The sequence below is a fragment of the Phyllobates terribilis genome, unplaced genomic scaffold, assembly GCF_046119375.1.
Source record: "Phyllobates terribilis strain yellow unplaced genomic scaffold, ASM4611937v1 Scaffold_2__4_contigs__length_985480577, whole genome shotgun sequence".
Classification (NCBI taxonomy): domain Eukaryota; kingdom Metazoa; phylum Chordata; class Amphibia; order Anura; family Dendrobatidae; genus Phyllobates; species Phyllobates terribilis.
Window position 1 is genome coordinate 347,465,977 of NW_027362762.1, and position 19,293 is coordinate 347,485,269.

Consider the following 19,293-nt stretch of genomic DNA (forward strand, 5'->3'; position numbering starts at 1 on the left):
CGGGTACCATCCGCACATTGAAACGCATGGATTCCGCATCTACATATACAGTGATGCGTAATCTATGCTTTTCAATTCAAGTCAATGGCGGTGAAAACGCAGCGCTTCTGCAAAATAATTGGTAGTGCTGCATTTTTTTCCGCAATGATAATCCGCAGCGGAAATTTCCGCAGCATGTGCACAGCACATGTGGATTATCATTGGGGAACATGGCAGGCCTTCTACCAAGTGGTTTTTTAAGCGTTTCTGCAGCATTTTTGCCGCTTCGGAAACGCTTAAAAAGCGCATCGTGGGCACACAGCCTTACTGGGTTTTCAAGGAGAGTAAGTGACCTGGGACTCTGGCTCTATGTGGGAACATTGCTGAATTGGTAAGGCAAGTAGAAGTATATACAATTAGGTCCAAAAATATTTGGACAGTGACAGAATCTTTGTGATTTGGGCTCTGCAGGTCACTATTTTTTTTATTTAAAATTAAACAACTGAGATACAATTGAAGTGTATACATTCTGTTTTACCTAAAGGGTTAAACAAAAATATCCTTGCAACCATTTTCCTGCAAAGCCTCCTCATTTCAGGGGCTCAAAAGTAATTGGACAAAGTAACTTCACCGTAAATTAAATGATCATTTTTAATACTTTTTAGAGAATCCTTTGCATGCAATGACTGCCTGAAGTCTGGAAGCCATGGACGTCACCAAATGCTGGTTTTCCTCCTTTGTGATGCTTTGCCAGGGCATTACTGCAGCTGATTCGGTTGTTGGTTGTTTGTGGGTCTTTCTGCCTTAAGTTTTGTCTTCAGCATGTGAAATGCTGCTTGATGGGGTTGAGATCTGGTAATTGATTTAGCCATTGCAGAATATTCCACATTGCCTTAAAAACCTCTTGGGCTGCTTTCGCAGTATATTTTGGGTCATTGTCCATCTGTACTCTGGAGCGCCATCCAATCAACCTTGCTGCATTTGGTTGAATCTTAGTAGAAAGTATAGCACTTCAGAATTCATCCAGCGGCTTCTGTATTCAGTCACATCATCAATAAACACTAGTGACCCAGTGCCATTGGAAGCCATGCATGCCCATGCCATCACACTGCCTCCATCATACTTTACAGAGGATGTGGTGAGCTTTGGACCATGAGCCGTTCCAAGCCTTCTCCATATTTTCTCCTTCCCATCGTTTTGGTACAGGTTGTTCTTAGTTTCATCTGTCCAAAGAATGAGTCTCCAGAACTGTATGGGGTTCTTTAGATGTTTTTTTGTTAAAATCTAGTATACTATATCATTGGGGCATTATCCTAACACCCCTTCCAGAATGGAACACCAATTAGGCTATGTGCCCACGATTCAGAAAAGTGTTTCTGCATCTCCCTGGCAGAAAAAACTCATGCGGATTTTACATGCGGATTGTACATGCGGATTGTACATGCGTTTTTCCTGCCAGGGACAAGCGGATGTGAAGCGTTCTTCACATGCATTTCCGCATGCGGGTGTCAAGCGATTTCCAAGCGATTTTAGCATCACTTGGAAAGTGCTTGACAACTTGGTCACACTATATAAATCCATGCAACCAGCATGGATTTATATAGTGTGACCGAAAGCATGGTAAAAAATAAAAAATAAATATTATACTTACCTTCTGCTGGCCCCCAGTGTCTTTATCCGATGCGTCCTGGTTTGCCGGCAGCTCGCGGTACATTTAAGTACCTGCCGACGTCAGCGGTCGCGTGACCCGTCACATGACTAAAAGACGTCTGCGCAGGTCCTTTAGTCTACCGCGAGCTGCCAGGACAAGGACACCGGGGACCATCAGAAGGTAAATATAATATTTATTTTTTTATTTATTTTATTTTTTTTACAGGTTCTATGGTACCTGGGTCCGGAGGAGAGTCTCCTCTTCTCCAAAACCGGTTACCATCCGCACATTGAAACGCATGGAATGCGCATCTACAGATGCATTGATGTGGAATCCATGCGTTCCAATGCAAGTCAATGGTGACGAAAAGGCCGCACTTCCTCAAAATAATTGGTAGTGCTACGTTTTTTTCCGCAATGATAACCCGCAGCGGAAATTTCCGCAGCATGTGCACAGCACATGCGGATTATCATTGGGGAACATGGCAGACCTTCTACCAAGTGTTTTTTAAGCGTCTCTGCAGCGGAATTGCCGCTGCGGAAACGCTTAAAAAACGCATCGTGGGCACACAGCCTAACATACCTCCTGATGAACCAGTATTGTGATGGAGAATTGCATCGAGGTCATGGTGATACGGTAGCTATGTTGGGTTCCTTGCACCTTATTCACTTTATTAACTTTTTGACTTTTGCATAGAATTGTGGGATTTGGATTGATTTACCCCCCATTTATAGGGTTTCTACATTGATTTTTAAGCACTATAGCATTTTATTGGCATCTATTGTATATAATCACTATATGTGGTCTAGAGACGACATTGAGTGGGGGCGCCTGTATTGCTTTTGAATTAGGGTAGCAACCTCTGCAGTTAGGTAGGGTGTTTATTTAGGGTTTCATTTGAGGGAAAGTTTGATTTTTGCTCCCCCTTTATTACCTCCTGCCTCTGTTGTCCTATAGCAGCAGTCCCCAACCTGTAGCTCGACATGTGATGTGTGGCTCGCTGGCCCGTGATATGTGCATTAGCACCAGGTGTAGCAAACAGCTATTAAGAGTAGATCCCTAGATGGTGACACTTAGGCTGTGTGCCCACGATCCAGAGCCGCTGTGGGTTTGACGCTGCGGACTTATGCAGCGTGAAACCCGCGGCGGCCAGATGTTATAGCATAGTGGATGTGATTTATACAAATCCCATGCCCACTTTGCGTCTGCATTTCACCCGCAGAAGCTGACATGCGGGTTTAGGAATTGCAACCATTTTTCTGCAAAACCTCCTTATTTCAGGGGCTCAAAAGTAATTGGACAAAGTAACTTCACCATAAATTAAATGATAATTTTTAATGCTTTTTAGAGAATCCTTTGCATGCAATGACTGCCTGAAGTCTGGAAGCCATGGACATCACCAAATGCAGGTTTTCCTCCTTTGTGATGCTTTTCCAGACCGCAGCATTTCAACTTCTCCTGTGGGTCCGCATGCGGACTTTCCCCATAGACCTAACCTCTATGAGGAAAGTCCGCAGGTGAAAAAAAAGGCGCTGCTCATTTGCATATCTGCCTGTGGCTCCTCTGCAGCTTCGGGGCCGCAGGCTGGAATGTATTGTGGGCACATACCCTTATGTGTAGCCCTGCGCAGAAGAGCAGATCTGACTGGGGTAAGATAGGAAACCCCGAGCTTGGCATACTGCATTGGTGTGATTTCAGTGGAAAGGCTTTGGCTGTCATTATACCAGTCATGGGGGATCTGGATGTCACTACTGTGAGTGAGGCAGGAGATGGACGTGGCTCGCGACCTTCTTTCATAGCTAAATGTGACAGTCAAGGTCACAAAAGTATGGGACCTCCATACAAATGGATATTCGATTGTGGCTATTGTGCCGGGGATCATAAATTCCTTTTCCCATCCCTTCATTTTTGAATATACATATTTTTTGGGGGGTATGGTTATTATTTTGTAGTTTTTAATATCAATAAAGAGTATTTTTATGATGTGAATACCCTCAAATTAAGCCCGAGTGTCTGCACTTTAAGCCCACATTGATTATATAACTGTATCTTGAATATGTTTTGGTAAGCAGCTAAAGTGCCAAAACTTATGTCTCTGTCCAGATATTTCTGGACCTAACTATTTTGAAGCTTGTAGTATGCCTTTGTTCAGTTATTTTGCACTCTTTTATGTGCCACAGTCTGAATGAGTTTGCCTGAATTTTGCATTATACTGTAGCTCTTTTTACAACTAAAATTGGAGCATTTGTGCTGCTTTTCAGCATGTGTAACCACCTTCACTTTCAATTAAAATGTAATTAACTTAAACCAACTTCCATAGAGGAAACCTGCAGGTCCTAATAATACTTTCTTCTCCTGTGGAGCTTCTCTCGGTATAATTGCTACTGGCATCTAAGAAACTAGCAAGCATCAAGAAAAGAACACCTACGTTTCTCCAAACTCAACGTTCTTCATTCCTATATGAAAATAAAAAAGTAGAAAAGCTTCAAGATTGAAGCAGTGATTGAAAATACTTTACAATTTTCAGTGTTACTAAAAGCCGAGAGGATCAAAAGGCACAATAATGCTTTTTATTTTCTCTACATGTATTAATTTTATATGCTTTCCAATATAAACTAAATATAAGGTTATGCTGGGGATAATTGTCGTTACTAACGTCATAACTTCAGGAGGGTGTCCACTACTTTAATATTGATGACCTATCCTTAGGATAGGTCATCACTGTCTGACTTATGGAGATTGAACACGCGGAACCCCCACCGATCAGCTTTTCCCTATGTCAGCAGGGTCCAGAAGTGCTAGTTTACGGAGCTGCTCCATCTACTGATAGTGGCCATGGCCGGGAACTGCACATCCACCCTCTATTGATTTGGCTCCCTATCCTTGGCCACTATCAGTAGACTGAGCAGCTCCATAACTGACCACATCCAGCTGCCGCCAGCACCGAGAACGACTGATCGTCAGGGTGCCGGGTGTTGCACCCCCACAGATCAGTCATTGATGACATTGTAAGGATAGGTCATCAGTGTTAAAGTAGTGGACAACCTCTTTAAATTGACAAATTATTGACTGCTCGTTACCTTCTTCTGAGGTCTAGGCAGGACTTCTTTTCATGAGGTGCACATCTATTGTTTGCAGGAACCACTCTTCCAAGTATTGACCCAGACTGCACTAGTTAACAGGTGATTTCTCCAAATTCTTAATAAAATTCCACTTTTACTAACTATTGGAGTGGCAATGATTCACCCCTTCATGACAAGCTAGAGCATCCTTTGGCTGTTATGACCAGTTACAAATGTGATGCGTAGCCACACACCAGGTTTCTGGCCATGTTCCTGAAGATATTTAGATATTCCTCATAGGCAAGGGCTCCTAGTTTACGGTACTTATATTCTTGGGTTTGCATGCTGCAATCTCCTTCAAATTCCACAAAAGCTTTTCTATGGGATTCACGCCCAAGCTTCAGCTTTTTCACAGAAGGCATGACATATTCTCCTAGGAGTTCCACAGACCTGGCTGCATCCAACTTGCCCTCTGCTTGTTCCAGGTTTCCTATGCCAGAGGAAGCAAAACAGCCCCAGAGCCAACACCATGTTTCACTGCAGACTGTGTGCTCATTTCAGCGTTTCATTCATTCTTCTTACTCCAGACATACCGCTGATCCATAAACTCGAAAAATGCTTGTTTCATTGCTGTACTGAACACAATCCCAAAACTATTGTGGTTTTATGTAGTTGGGTTTGAGCATATCTGAGCCGACTTTTCCAGAAGTTTTAAGCAAGTATAGAAGAGTACGCCTTGGAGTTCGGATGTGGAGAAATTTAGCATTTAGTATCGGCCTTAAGTCTCATTAAGACATCTTCGTTTCATGGTCTGTACCGCACGTGCAGTCACAGGTCTCCCACACCAAACTCCATGCTCTCGAGTAGGACTCAGGGGACTTGTGGTCGGTCTATTCATTGCTGTCCATACTTCATTGCTGTGTGAATTTGGCCTTATTATGCAAACTGAATGCTCAATGCCCACTGCCACCTGCTGCATGTGTTTTGCATTCACTTGAGGGTTTTTGACCACCTCTGGAATTTAGTGGCATCTGGTCAATATTTCCACTTTCCGCCTTGTCCTGGTAGAATAGCCGGGGTTCCTTTTAATGTTGATCTTGAGAAAGTTTGTACATTTTGGTAATAAACCTAATATGCAATGATGGTTGAATGATTTTGATTTCAATTGTATAAGCAAGATAAAAATCACTAGTGTATAACCAGTTTTAGTGTGGAGGCTTGATCCCTGTGCCCAACGGGCAGTTGACTCTGAGTGACCCATGCATGAAAAAATATGCAAGGAAAGCTTAGCTTAGTGATATAATCTCATGTCTGTAGTGACTTTGTTCATTGTGGGAAATGGTGACCAGACTTGTGGGATAAAGCTGGCCATACAGATGTGATCTCGGTTCGTTATGTCTCCTGACTCAACTGAGCCTAGTGTTCATGTGTTTTCAAAGGGCAGAGAGGAGAATGCTGCTCCAGAAGTCTGTGAGCTGCTCATCTTTCCTGAAAGCAAGACTGAACATTAAAGTTTTGATGCTCAATCCTCATCTCCTTGACATCATCTGTGAGAGTCAGGAGACCCCCATTCATACCTAAGGGGTATTGGATTAACCCACCCAAACCTTTTGCTTTCTAGTTGTAAGTAGCATCTGTGTCTGCTTGTTGCTGCTTTTCCTTTAGGCATAGCTACATTTGCACGTTGATTGTGGAGTCAGAGAAGCGAGCGGACATGACATTAAATATGTAATTTTCTAATGATACAATCAATTTAAGGAGGTTTCAAGTTCCATAAACATCTATTTCGATTTGCAAGCACGTCATAGATGCAAGTCTGGAATATAACATATATTTGTAAATGTTACGTGTAAACTGTATCTGTATTTTTTCATCTGAATGAAGAAAAGAATGATCAGTGCATACCCCTCCACCCTGCGACCACGGTCTTTGTTTTTGTGGGGTGCATAATGTTTTCCATAAGGTTATTTTGCATAGAATGAAATCATACAATACATCTCTGTATAAGAGACATTTGTGATGTAGAGGAAGTAGAAAAACGCAAGCTCCAAAGATCAAGGTGTCACTTGAGAAGTACACAATGCCAGGAAGTGGTAGGTGAATGTGTCATTACTGGTAGGAACCCTCAGTATGTTTGTGCTTTTACATGAAGGTGGTAATTTATAGGAATATCTGACTTCTCTAATGCGCCATCAGGATTGACAAGTGATTGACACAAATTAAGCAGTCTTTGTTTTTTGTGAAGGTTGCTGTAATGATCACAAGCCTGATATAATATCTGTCATTCTGTATTGCAGATTGTGTAAATGAATGTGATTAATACCTATTTTATAATAAAACCAAAGAAATGGGCTGGCACACCTGTTGGTATAAGTGCAGTGTGTAGGTGAGCGTTCACACTGTGGCCATTTAACATACAGAAACTAGGATAAAAACAATGAGCAAATACCCTGCAGTAAGTAAGTAAATAGTAATAGTACAAGTAAATAACATAGGGTACTTTGTTTACACTATTTTGATCAAAAAAAGCATGAAAGCCGTCCCACCACGACAAGGTGCACCCAATCAAGACAGTCCTATCTCTAGTATTAAACCTCTCTATGTGCCGGCAGACCTCAATAGACGGCGGCAGAGCAGGAGTCAGACGTGACTGTTTTGCACCTGCCCCTGGAAAAGTATGTAGACTAAATTCCCAGCCCAAAAAGGGGGAGCCACGCCACTGTATGTTGAATAGTGTCAACCAAATACATGTACTAATGCTATTTACTTACCTACTGCAGGATATTTGCTCATTTTTTTTATCCTAGGATTACAGCATACATGTCAAATTCTGACCCATGGGCCAAATCTGGCCCGCAGGGTGATAACATTTGGCCCACGACACCAGAACCACCACCCCTATGTGGGCCCATTATTCTGTATGGAGGACTATGTGTGGCCCATTATTCTGTATGGAGGACTATGTGGGCCCATTATTCTGTATGGAGGACTATGTGGGGCCCATTATTCTGTAGGGAGGACTATGTGGGGCCCATTATTCTGTATGGAGGATGATGTGGTGCCCATTATTCTGTATGGAGGACTATGTGGGGCCATTATACTGTATGGAGGACTATGTGGAGCCCAGTATACTGTATGGAGGACTATGTGGGGCCCATTGTTCTGTATGGAGGACTATGTGGGGCCATTATTCTGTATGCAGGACTATGTGGGGCCCATTATTCTGTATGGAGGACTATGTGGGGCCTATTAGTCTGTAAGGAGGACTATGTGGGGCCCATTAGTCTGTATGGAGGACTATGTGGGGCCCATTAGTCTGTATGGAGGACTATGTGGGGCCCATTATTCTGTATGGAGGACTATGTGGGGCCCATTATTCTGTATGGAGGACTATGTGGGGCCCATTAGTCTGTATGGAGGACTATGTGGGGCCCATTAGTCTGTATGGAGGACTATGTGGGGCCCATTATTCTGTATGGAGGACTATGTGGGGCCCAGTATACTGTATGGAGGACTATGTAGGGCCCATTATTCTGTATGGAGGACTATGTGGGGGCATTTATTCTGTATGGAGGACTATGTGAGGACCATTATACTGTATGGAGGACTATGTGAGGCCCATTATACTGTATGGAGGACGATGTGGGACCCATTATTCAGTATGGAGGACTATGCTGGGCCCATTATTCTGCATGGGGCCCATTATACTGTATACTGGTTGGCCTGCGACTTTCTCCAACTTTTTCATTTTGCCCTCTGTGTGTTTGACATCCCTGGATTACAGTAATAACATATTTCTTCAGTACCGTGTTAATAACTTCTTCTCAACCTGTAATAGTATGTGGAGCGGGTCATTCCCATGAACCATCATAGTATGACAGTAGAGTGATAATGTCTGTGCAGGTTGATATCCCGCTGCAATGGCTAGAATCAGTGCTGTGATCACTACTGAATGTGATAGATGTACGAGGTTCCCCAGGGGCGGACACACCATTGGTGCAACCTGTGCAGCCGCACAGGGTCCCAAGAAGTAAACGAGGGGGCCACTTACACCTCCAAAGCAGGTGAAATTGTGCATTATGAGCTATTGGGCTGCAAAGGGCCCATATACTGTTCTTGCACAGGAGCCTCGTCTGTCTGTATCCGCCATTAAGGTCTCTAACAAAGGCCTGCCATGGCCATATGCCTAATACATCCTGGCTGAAGCATAATACATTGCAGTACATTAATATAGGTGGTATAATATTGACTTGATTACGTAATAAAAATGAAACCCCATTTTTTTATAATTACCGTATATTCCGGCGTATAAGACGACTTTTGAAGACTGAAAAATCTTCTGTCTAGTCTGGGGTCGTCTTATACGCCGGTAATGCTTTTGAACTTTCAGAAATTGACATGCGGGGATACTCTGGGGGTGCTAATAAGCTGCCGTGGCCGTATCCCTGCCATGTCGGAGTTAATATAAGGTGGAGGGAGTTAAAATACGGCGGCGGTAGGTCCAGACAGTCAGCGCTTCTGTGCTGAAACTGACACATCGCTGCGTATTCCCAGCTCCGGACACAGCGCAGGGCTTCTGTGCCGACAGCTTTCACTTGTCACAGAAGCGCTGCGCTGTGTCCGGAGCAGGGAAGTTCGCATCGCTTCTGTGACAATATATGAAAAGCCGGCAATTCAGCAGCGGCATAAGCCGGCACCCGACAATTTAGAATAGAAAGAATAGAGCTTCACACATAGATTAGATAGATAGAAACATGTCAGTCACATATATATGAAGTACAGTGACAGTGTTGCTTACTGTACTTGTCATTTAGTGTAAAGGATTTATTAAAACAAATAATAGTGTTTTCATGCACCGTCTCTTTAAAAAAGCTGGCCGGCAATTCAGCAGCGGTACCCGACAATTTATAACAGACAGAATAGAGCTTCACACATAGATTAGATAGATAGAAACATGTCAGTCACATATATATGAAGTACAGTGACAGTGTTGCTTACTGTACTTGTCATTTAGTGTAAAGGATTTATTAAAACAAATAATAGTGTTTTCATGCACCGTCTCTTTAAAAAAGCCGGCCGGCAATTCAGCATCTGTACCCGACAATTTATAACAGACAGAATAGAGCTTCACACATAGATTAGATAGATAGAAACATGTCAGTCACATATATATGAAGTACAGTGACAGTGTTGCTTACTGTACTTGTCATTTAGTGTAAAGGATTTATTAAAACAAATAATAGTGTTTTCATGCACCGTCTCTTTAAAAAAGCCGGCCGGCAATTCAGCATCTGTACCCGACAATTTATAACAGACAGAATAGAGCATCACACATAGATTAGATAGATAGAAACATGTCAGTCACATATATATGAAGTACAGTGACAGTGCTGGTTACTGTACTTGTCATCTAGTGTTAAAATAACGGATTTATTTAAAAAAAAATTGGCGTGGGGTTCCCCTTAATTTTAGTCTCTAGCGGAGGTTAAGCAGACAGCTGGGGCAGATGTTTGAAGCCTGGGAAGGGGGTAATACCCACGGAGCTTCCCAGGCTACTAATATCAGCCCCCAGCTGAATACATAGCCTTTACTAGCTATTAAAATGGGGGACCCCCCAAAAAAATGACGTGGGGTCCCCCCTAATTTAATAGCTAGCAAAGGCTAGGCAGACAGCTGGGGGCTGATATTAATAGCCCAGGAAGGGAGCCATGAATATTGGCCCCCTCCCAGGCTAGAAACACCAGCCGTCAGCCGCCCCAGAAATGGCGCATTCATAGGATGCGCCAATTCTGGCACTTAGCCTCGCTCTTCCACGCTGCCCTGGTGCGGTGGCAGGGGGTAATAGGGTTGGGGTTGATGTCAGCTTATAATGCCAGCTGACATCAAGCCCAGGTTAGTAATGGAGAGGCGTCTATAAGACACCCCCATTACTAACCCCATAGTCAAAGTTAAAAAAAACACAAACACCCAGAATAAAGTCCTTTAATTGAAATAAAGACACAATTCTTTATTGTTCTAAATTAAACCATACTTACCATCACGCCCATTCCAGCTGAAGCCAACGATCTCCTGCAATAAAAGTAAAATAATAAAGCAACCTCATCCTTACCTTTCCATGGTTCCCAGGACAGCTCCAGCTCTGCTACATCGAGATGACAGGCTGGACCGCAGCAGAACGCTGCCATCCAGCCTGTCATCCCGCAGACACTGAGAAGCGCAGGCATGCTTGCGCTCCTCAGTGTCTCGCTGTGACGGCATAAAGATGAGACGACAATGAACTCAGCTCACCTCCTGGACGTCCGTCACTGACAGCGTGGGAAACTTCTACTGCGCATGCGGGGAGCAGGAGAATTTTCCCACGCTGTCAGTGACGTGCATGAGGTGAGCCGAGTTCATTGGACATGATCTCGGCTCATCTGGATGCCGTCACAGTCAGACACTGAGGAGCACAAGCATGCCTGCGCTTCTCAGTGTCTGCCGCATGGCAAGCTGAACGGCAGCGTTCTGCTGCGGTGCAGCCTGTCATGTGAATGTAGCAGAGCTGGACCGGTCCTGGGAACCATGGAAAGGTAAGGATGAGGTTGCTTTATTATTTTACTTTTATTGCAGGAGATCGTTGGCTTCAGCTGGAATGGGCGTGATGGTAAGTATGGTTTAATTTAGAACAATAAAGGATTGTGTCTTTATTTCAATTAAAGGACTTTATTCTGGGTGTTTGTGTTTTTTTTAATTACTTTACTAGAAATTCATGGCGGTCATGTCTAATATTGGCGTGACCCCATGAATTTCGGGCTTAGGGCCAGCTGATAATGCCAAGCTGGCCTTAACCCCTTTATTACCCAGTGAGCCACCGCACCAGGGCCCTGGATGAGTTGGGTACAGCGCCAGAAGATGGCGCTTCTATGAACGTGCCATTTTCCGGGGTGGCTGCGGACTGCAATTTGCAGCGGGGGGGGGGCCCAGAAAGCTTGGGCCTCCCTGCGCTGCAGATTCCAGCCCCCAGCTGCCTAGTTGTACCTGGCTGGACACAAAAATAGGGCGAAGCCCAACGTCTTTTTTTTTTTAATTATTTCATGAAATAATTTAAAAAAAAAGGGCTTCCCTATATTGTTGTGTCCGGCCAGGTACAAATAGGCAGCTGGTGGTTGGGGGCAGCCCGTTCCTGCCTGCTGTACCTGGCTGGACACAAAAATGTGGCGAAGCCCACGTCAACATTTTTGGGAAAAATTAATTACAAAATTAATAATAATTTAGGGACTGCATCTTTATTAACCCCTCAATTGTCATTTAGTGTTAAAATAAAGGATATTTTAAAAAGAAAATTGGCGTGGGATCCACCATCATTATAGTCTCTAGCGGAGGTTAAGCAGACGGCTGGGGCAGATGTTTGAAGTCTGGGAAGGGGGTAATACCCACGGAGCTTCCCAGGCTACTAATATCAGCCCCCAGCTGAATACCTAGCCTTTACTAGCTATTAGAATGGGGGACCCCCCCAAAAAATGACGTGGGGTCCCCCCTATTTTAATATGTTTATGAGTGACAGTTTTCCTGCTATATACCTGCATGTCATAAGAATTTAAATTAAAAAAGGACCATGTTAAATTCAAATCTGTTTTTTTGTTAATTTTTACCGGTGTTTGGTATGCGTTGGAAAAGGGGTAGTCTTATACGGTGAATATATCCTAAACTCTATATTTTAACAGGAAAGTAGGGGGGTCGTCTTATACACCAGGTCGTCTTATACGCCGGAATATACGGTATGTTATTTAAGCTAGTAAAGCATAACATTATTGATATATTGTTATGTCTTACTAACATTTGGTCGTCTTTAATTTAATATCAGTTAGGGAGACGGATATATAAATCACCCTGTTACAGAAGAAGATTGTGATTTTGGAGAAAATGTGAACACCCGATTGATTGATTGCTAGCGTCTCAGAAGATTTTTTGCAATAAGTTCTCCTTTACTTACATTTTCAGTCTGATGAAGGAAAACAAGTCCTGAAAGTAACATGTCTCTGCCTGTAATGGAGAACTTTTTATTTTCTCCAAAGCTATAATCTTCACCAAGCTCTAGAGGGCACATAACTGGACCTATTAGTCTTTGGCAAGGTATCCTATACTTGGACATCGGCAACAGTAATGAAACCTGCCACTCTTTTGCCTTGTGTGATATTAACTATTTAAAAATGATGAGTAGCCCTGTGACCTTGGAAGAGAAGAGATCCTCGGCTTATGTATTCTACAAGGTGCTCCTTTGTTTATGGAGCCAGTGTGGTATAGCAGCATGTAATTGGTAAGTTTAGGATCGGAGCGTCCAGTTCTTGCAGTTGCTGCAAGAGAGCACCGGTCACAGCCGTGCCCCTGCCGGTTGTCCCACTCGGACTTTAGTGGGGTAAGCAGTGATATTTGTACATATTGTACATGGACTTTTCACATTTTAATGTACGAACCATACAAATGTTCAACACAGTATTCTTTCCTAGGCGTACGGAGAATACCTTAAATGTCTACTTTAGTTATGCTTTGAACTGTGAAAAGATGTAATAACCCCCCACTACCACCTCTCCTCTGCTCCATTAGCAGACTGCTTAAGATTGCATAACGGACATTTCTGATTGTTAAAGGGGTTGCCTGGGATGGTCTATCTTTAGGAAAGGTCAGCAATGTCTGATTGATGGGGGTGCAACACCCAGCACCTCCGCCGCACAGTTGTTCTCAGTGGTGGCCAGAACTGCTCAGTTGCGGAGCTGCACAGCACAGCTCCAGGAACGGAATAGTGGCCGCGACTGGGTACTGCATATCCATCCTCTATTGATTTGAATAGGTAGCAGATGTGCAGTACCCAGTCACGGCAACTATTCCATGGACACAGCTCTGCTGTGCAGCTCTGCAACTGAGCAGTTCCGGCCACTGCCAACACCTGGAACAGCTGATTGGCAGGGTGCCGGGTGTCGCTCCCCCACCGATCAGACATTGATGACCTATCCTAAGGATAAGCCATCAGTGTTAAAGTCCCAGACCACCCCTTCAATCTATATTAATATCTTGCTGTCTATATTTCTTAATATTTAGAATATACAAAAAGCATTACTAGAAACTGAGATACTGAAAATGTGTGTTTTATTTCTGTGTTTTACAGCTGGTATGTGACCCTTAACATATATATATATTTTTTTCTTCATTGCAGGAGGAACCTTACAAAGCTGTCCTTAATATTTAGCCATATGTTGGCAGAAATAAAGGCAATATTCCCTAATGGACAGTTTCAAGGGGATACCTTCCGTATCACAAAAGCAGATGCTGCAGAGTTCTGGAGAAAGTTTTTTGGAGAGAAGTAAGTGCACTGGAATGACTGTGAAGTCTATAGGGACGGTTTTCATTATGCACATTTTACGTATAAGAAATTCCAAATGTTTGTGAACATACTGCTGGTTACTCTCTGATAAATGCCAGTAATGGTACCTGCAACCATTTAAGAAGAAAAAAAATACTGACGTGAAAATGCAATTTGCCCAGGAGTCTGACGTCAGCAGCTTATAAACCATTATTGTTGTGGTTCATTAAAGCTTTCTGAGGTTTTCCTGTTTATCACACCAAGGACAACTATGTCATTAGCTAATGGTTCATAAAAGTAGTGCCTGTATGAATCCTCCATGTGAACTTTAGGTGATACACTTACAATATTTGTCTTTTTTTTCACTGGAGCATACCTAAAGTCTAAGAGTTATACTAAACTTTTACCAAAACTGTGCACCATAGTCACATTATTATTATTATTATTATTATTATAAAGAACTGGACACAGGGTTTAAAGAAGACTTGTCATTTCTTACAAAAATTTAGTTAAATACTATGTAAAATCCCTGAACTCCCCTGATTCTGATGCTTTTTTCTGTTTTGCGTTAAGTTGCTATTGCAGACATATTCAGATTTGCTTTTGGAGCGCAGTATGTGAAATCCCTGCTTTTAGTGCAACTGGACGTTTGTTCAGAGTTTTCTCTGGGGCGTGTGCTGTCAGTCACAACTCTGCAGCTGATCTAGCAGTCTCCGATGCTGCTGAAATGTAATTGGTAGCATTTGGGAAGTGTCAAGTCTTCTCCACAGAAAATTCTGAAAAATTTCTTACTTAAGACTGCAAAGAGATATTTCATATATTGCACTGTATAGTATAGACGCATACATCTTATCAACGCTTTTTATGATCCATGTACAAAATTTTGTACAGGCAGTGAATCGTTGGCAAAATCTTCATTTGTTACATGGAGATTTTGCAGCAGATTTTACCCTTTGACCACAAATCCACAACATAACAGTGATGTTATGCGGTGTCATCAAATCTAAAATGAAGAAAACCCCTACACGTGAATAAAGTTTTGAAATTGTATTATACTGTACTTGGAAAATGTTTGGTCCATATCTACATAGAAATAAATTGGCATCTACTAATAACACTTACCCTTGGTCATTCAAGTTAGATTAATACATTGAAAAAAGTTCTTTATTGCTCCATGCATGTAACAAAAAAAGTGTTTTTTTTTTACTTTGTATCCCACTGACAGAAGCTGCAGCAGCATGGAAGACTTAATACAGCAGTACTGAGCTGTGTGGCTGTGAATCTAGCACTTAAGTGAAATACATTTGCTGAAAGTGGCTGCATGACCTGCCTGGTCTCTCAATGTACTGAGTGCACCTCACTTCTCCTCTCCATAACCTTCAATATGCCCTATAACCTGATACCTCACTGTGGTGGCTGTCCGCCTTGCTTTGATCAAGATGGATTAAAGTTGTTTATTAAGAGCGGATGGTGATTTCAGGAGACAAATGGAGGAAAAGAAGTGGCTCATAAGTTGAGGAAAAAACGATTTCTTAGAAAAGATATCATGCAAAATGTTTTTATGTGCTTGTAGTATTGATTTAAGGAAAATGAAGAAAGATCTTGTTGATGAACTACTAAAAAAAAATGAATCGCTCTTGGAGATCTGTAGTGGGTACCAAAAATTGCAGTATTTTCCACTTTATTCAATAAAAATTATATTGTGGTATCATGTTAGCCAGAAAACTCTATGTAAATACTTTTTATGCCCAAAGATGACAAAAGTATTCTCGGATTGATACCTTTATTGGCTAACCAGATATATATATATATATACAGTTATATGAAAAAGTTTGGGCACCCCTATTAATCTTAAGCTTAATGTTTTATAAAAATTGGTGTTTTTGCAACAGCTATTTCAGTTTGATATATGTAATAACTGTTGGACACAGTAATGTTTCTGCCTTGAAATGAGGTTTATTGTACTAACAGAAAATGTGCAATCTGCATTCAAACAAAATTTGACAGGTGCATAAGTATGGGCACCTCACCAGAAAAGTGACATTAATATTTAGTAGATCCTCCTTTTGCAAAAATAACAGCCTCTAGTCGCTTCCTGTAGCTTTTAATGAGTTACTGGATCCTGGATGAAGGTATTTTTGACCATTCCTCTTTACAAAACAATTTCAGTTCAGTTAAGTTTGATGGTCGCCGAGCATGGACAGCCCTCTTCAATTGATCCCACAGATGTTCAATGATATTCAGGTCTGGGGACTGGGATGGCCATTCCAGAACATTGTAATTGTTCCTCTGCATGAATGCCTGAGTAGATTTGGAGCGGTGTTTTGGATCATTGTCTTGCTGAAAGATCCATCCCCTGCGAAACTTCAACTTTGTCACTGATTCTTGAACATTATTGTCAAGAATCTGCTGATACTGAGTGGAATCCATGCGTCCCTCAACTTTAACAAGATTCCCGGTGCCGGCATTGGCCACACAGCCCCAAAGCATGATGGAACCTCCACCAAATTTTACTGTGGGTAGCAAGTGTTTTTCTTGGAATGCTGTGTTTTTTTGCCGCCATGCATAACGCCTTTTTGTATGACCAAACAACTCAATCTTGGTTTCATCAGTCCACAGGACCTTCTTTCAAGAAGAAATTGGCTTCTCCAAATGTGCTTTTGCATACCTCAGCCGACTCTGTTTGTGGCGTGCTTGCAGAAACGGCTTCTTTCGCATCACTCTCCCATACAGCTTCTCCTTGTGCAAAGTGCATTGTATAGTTGACCGATGCACAGTGACACCATCTGCAGCAAGTTGATGCTGCCGCTCTCTGGAGGTGGTCTGAGGATTGTCCTTGACTGATCTCACCATTCTTCTTCTCTGCCTTTCTGATGTTTTTCTTGGCCTGCCACTTCTGGCCTTAACAAGAACTGTCCCTGTGTTCTTCCATTTCCTTACTATGTTCCTCACAGTGGAAACTGACAGGTTAAATCTCTGAGACAGCTTTTTGTATCCTTCCCCTGAACAACTATGTTGAATAATGTTTGTTTTCAGATCATTTGACAGTTGTTTTGAGGAGCCCATGATGCCACTCTTCAGAGGAGATTCAAACAGGAGAACAACTTGCAAGTGGCCACTTTAAGTAGCTTTTCTCATGATTGCATACACCTGGCTATGAAGTTCAAAGCTCAATGAGGTTACAAAACAAAAAAAGTGCTTTAGTAAGTCAGTAAAAAGTAGGTAGGAGTATTTAAAACAAGAAAATGATAAGGGTGCCCATACTTATGCACCTGTCAAATTTAGTTTGAATGCAAATTGCACATTTTCTGTTAGCACAATAAACCTCATTTCAAGTCAGAAACATTACTGTGTCCAACAGTTATTACATATATCAAAATGAAATAGCTGTTGCAAAAACACCAATTTTTAAAAAACATTAAGCTTAAGAATAATAGGGGTGCCCAAACTTTTTCATATAACTGTGTATATATATATATATATACTTTGTTCTAGTTAGCCAATAAAGGTATCACTCTGAGAATACTTTTGTCATCTTTGGGTATAAAAAGTATTTACATCAGTATTTTCCACTATAATGTACAATGTTTTTTCTACCTGTATACTATACAGCGGCTCACCCACAATGAATATATATTCCACAGGTTGGCTGCTTGCCTAGTCATGCTGCAATGCCATCCCCCAGAAGTACATTGTGTTTTCTTGTAAACTTGAACATAAATGGTATAATATGTATTCTTCTCCATCCATTGACAGAACCATTGTGCCCTGGAAAGTCTTCAGACAGTGCCTTCATGAAGTTCACCAAATCACATCTGGCTTAGAAGCAATGGCTCTTAAGTCCACCATTGACTTGACGTGCAATGATTACATATCTGTATTTGAGTTTGATATTTTTACAAGACTGTTTCAGGTAAGTTTAAATAATGGTTAAGAATACTTGGTAGTTTGTATTTTCTTAATGCATCTGATGATATATATATATATATTTGTAGCTAAACATATATTTTCTATATTTTCTGTCTTAAAGCTGCATATATATTTTGCTGGTAATGCTTAGAGAGCAGTATAGGGAATAATTTCCCTACGGCTGCTCTTCTCTATATCTAAATCTTCTAAATCTTCTTGTGCTTTTATAAGACGAGACTCAAGTAATCAATGTAAATCCGGAGATTGGTCACAATGCTTGTTGTGTAACTGTTACAATATAAAACTTTCCTTTTATTACAGTTGTTGCATAGTGTTGATGATCAGTGGGGGTCTGGGTCTTGAGACCCCCACTGATAGATCAAAACATCACTCTGAAGTGTTCAGCTCATGCATGTTCTGTGCACATGAAGTGGTGTGTGAGCTCAATAGTAAGTCTATGGGTGCGTACATGTACATTCAATGTGACAGTGCTGTACAAACCCATAGAATTACTGTTGAGCCCATACACCATGCATGTAGATCATGTAGGTGGTATACACTCCAGAGTAGTGATGTGACTGATCGGTTTGGGTCTCTAGACCCTGATCGCCACCGATCAACAACAGTATTCAGAGCCTATAATATATCAAAAGTTTTAAAATGGACTGTTATACTATAAAGAAGTTGTCTGGTTTACAAAATCTGTTCTCAGATCCTCTCTGTTAATCCATTGTAAACTGAAGCACCACTCCAGCGTTTTTTTTTTATTTCACCACCGGAGTAGTATCACTAATGCATGTTCCCTGCGCGTGTAGTAGAAATACTTGCTTGCCTCCGTCTTCCTCTGTTCTTGGCACTGCTCTGGTCCTGTTATGCAGGTTGTGACCTGCAGGATCGCGTCAATGTGTTATGATTGTGCAGCAACTCACTCTGGAAAATAAGTAACACATTAAAAACTGCACCTGATCCTGCCGGTTCCTATACAGACTAGAGATCCTGACCCCGCAGTCCATAGTATTTCCTAAATGAGCTGAGATAGCCCTCAAACTTTTTAAACAGGGGGCCAGTTCATGGTCCCTCAGACCATTGGAGGGCCGGAATATAATTTTTTAAAAAAAACTTTGAACAAATTCCTATGCACACTGCACATATCTTATTTTGAAGTAAAAAAATAATACAGGAACAAATACAATATTTAAAATGAAGAACAAGTAAAGTTAAATCAACCGGTATTTCAATAGCCAGCATAGGTCCCCAATAGGCAGGTAAATGTCCCCAATAGGCAGGTAAATGTCCCCAATAGGCAGGTAAATGTCCCCAATAGGCAGCATAGGTCCTCAATAGGCAGCATAGGT

The 19,293-nt window shown here is 41.9% G+C and overlaps 1 protein-coding gene across 2 annotated transcripts in view; it reads left to right on the forward strand.

Annotated features, from left to right (window-relative positions):
• The window catches only part of CBLB (Cbl proto-oncogene B), a 235,686-nt gene that overhangs the window by 118,391 nt on the left and 98,002 nt on the right, over positions 1-19,293 (forward strand). For both annotated transcript variants that reach the window (XM_073664610.1, XM_073664611.1), the window contains exons 3-4: positions 13,883-14,029; positions 17,786-17,942. In XM_073664610.1, the coding sequence (XP_073520711.1) occupies positions 13,883-14,029; positions 17,786-17,942 (304 nt within the window). The remainder of the gene's footprint in view (positions 1-13,882; positions 14,030-17,785; positions 17,943-19,293) is intronic.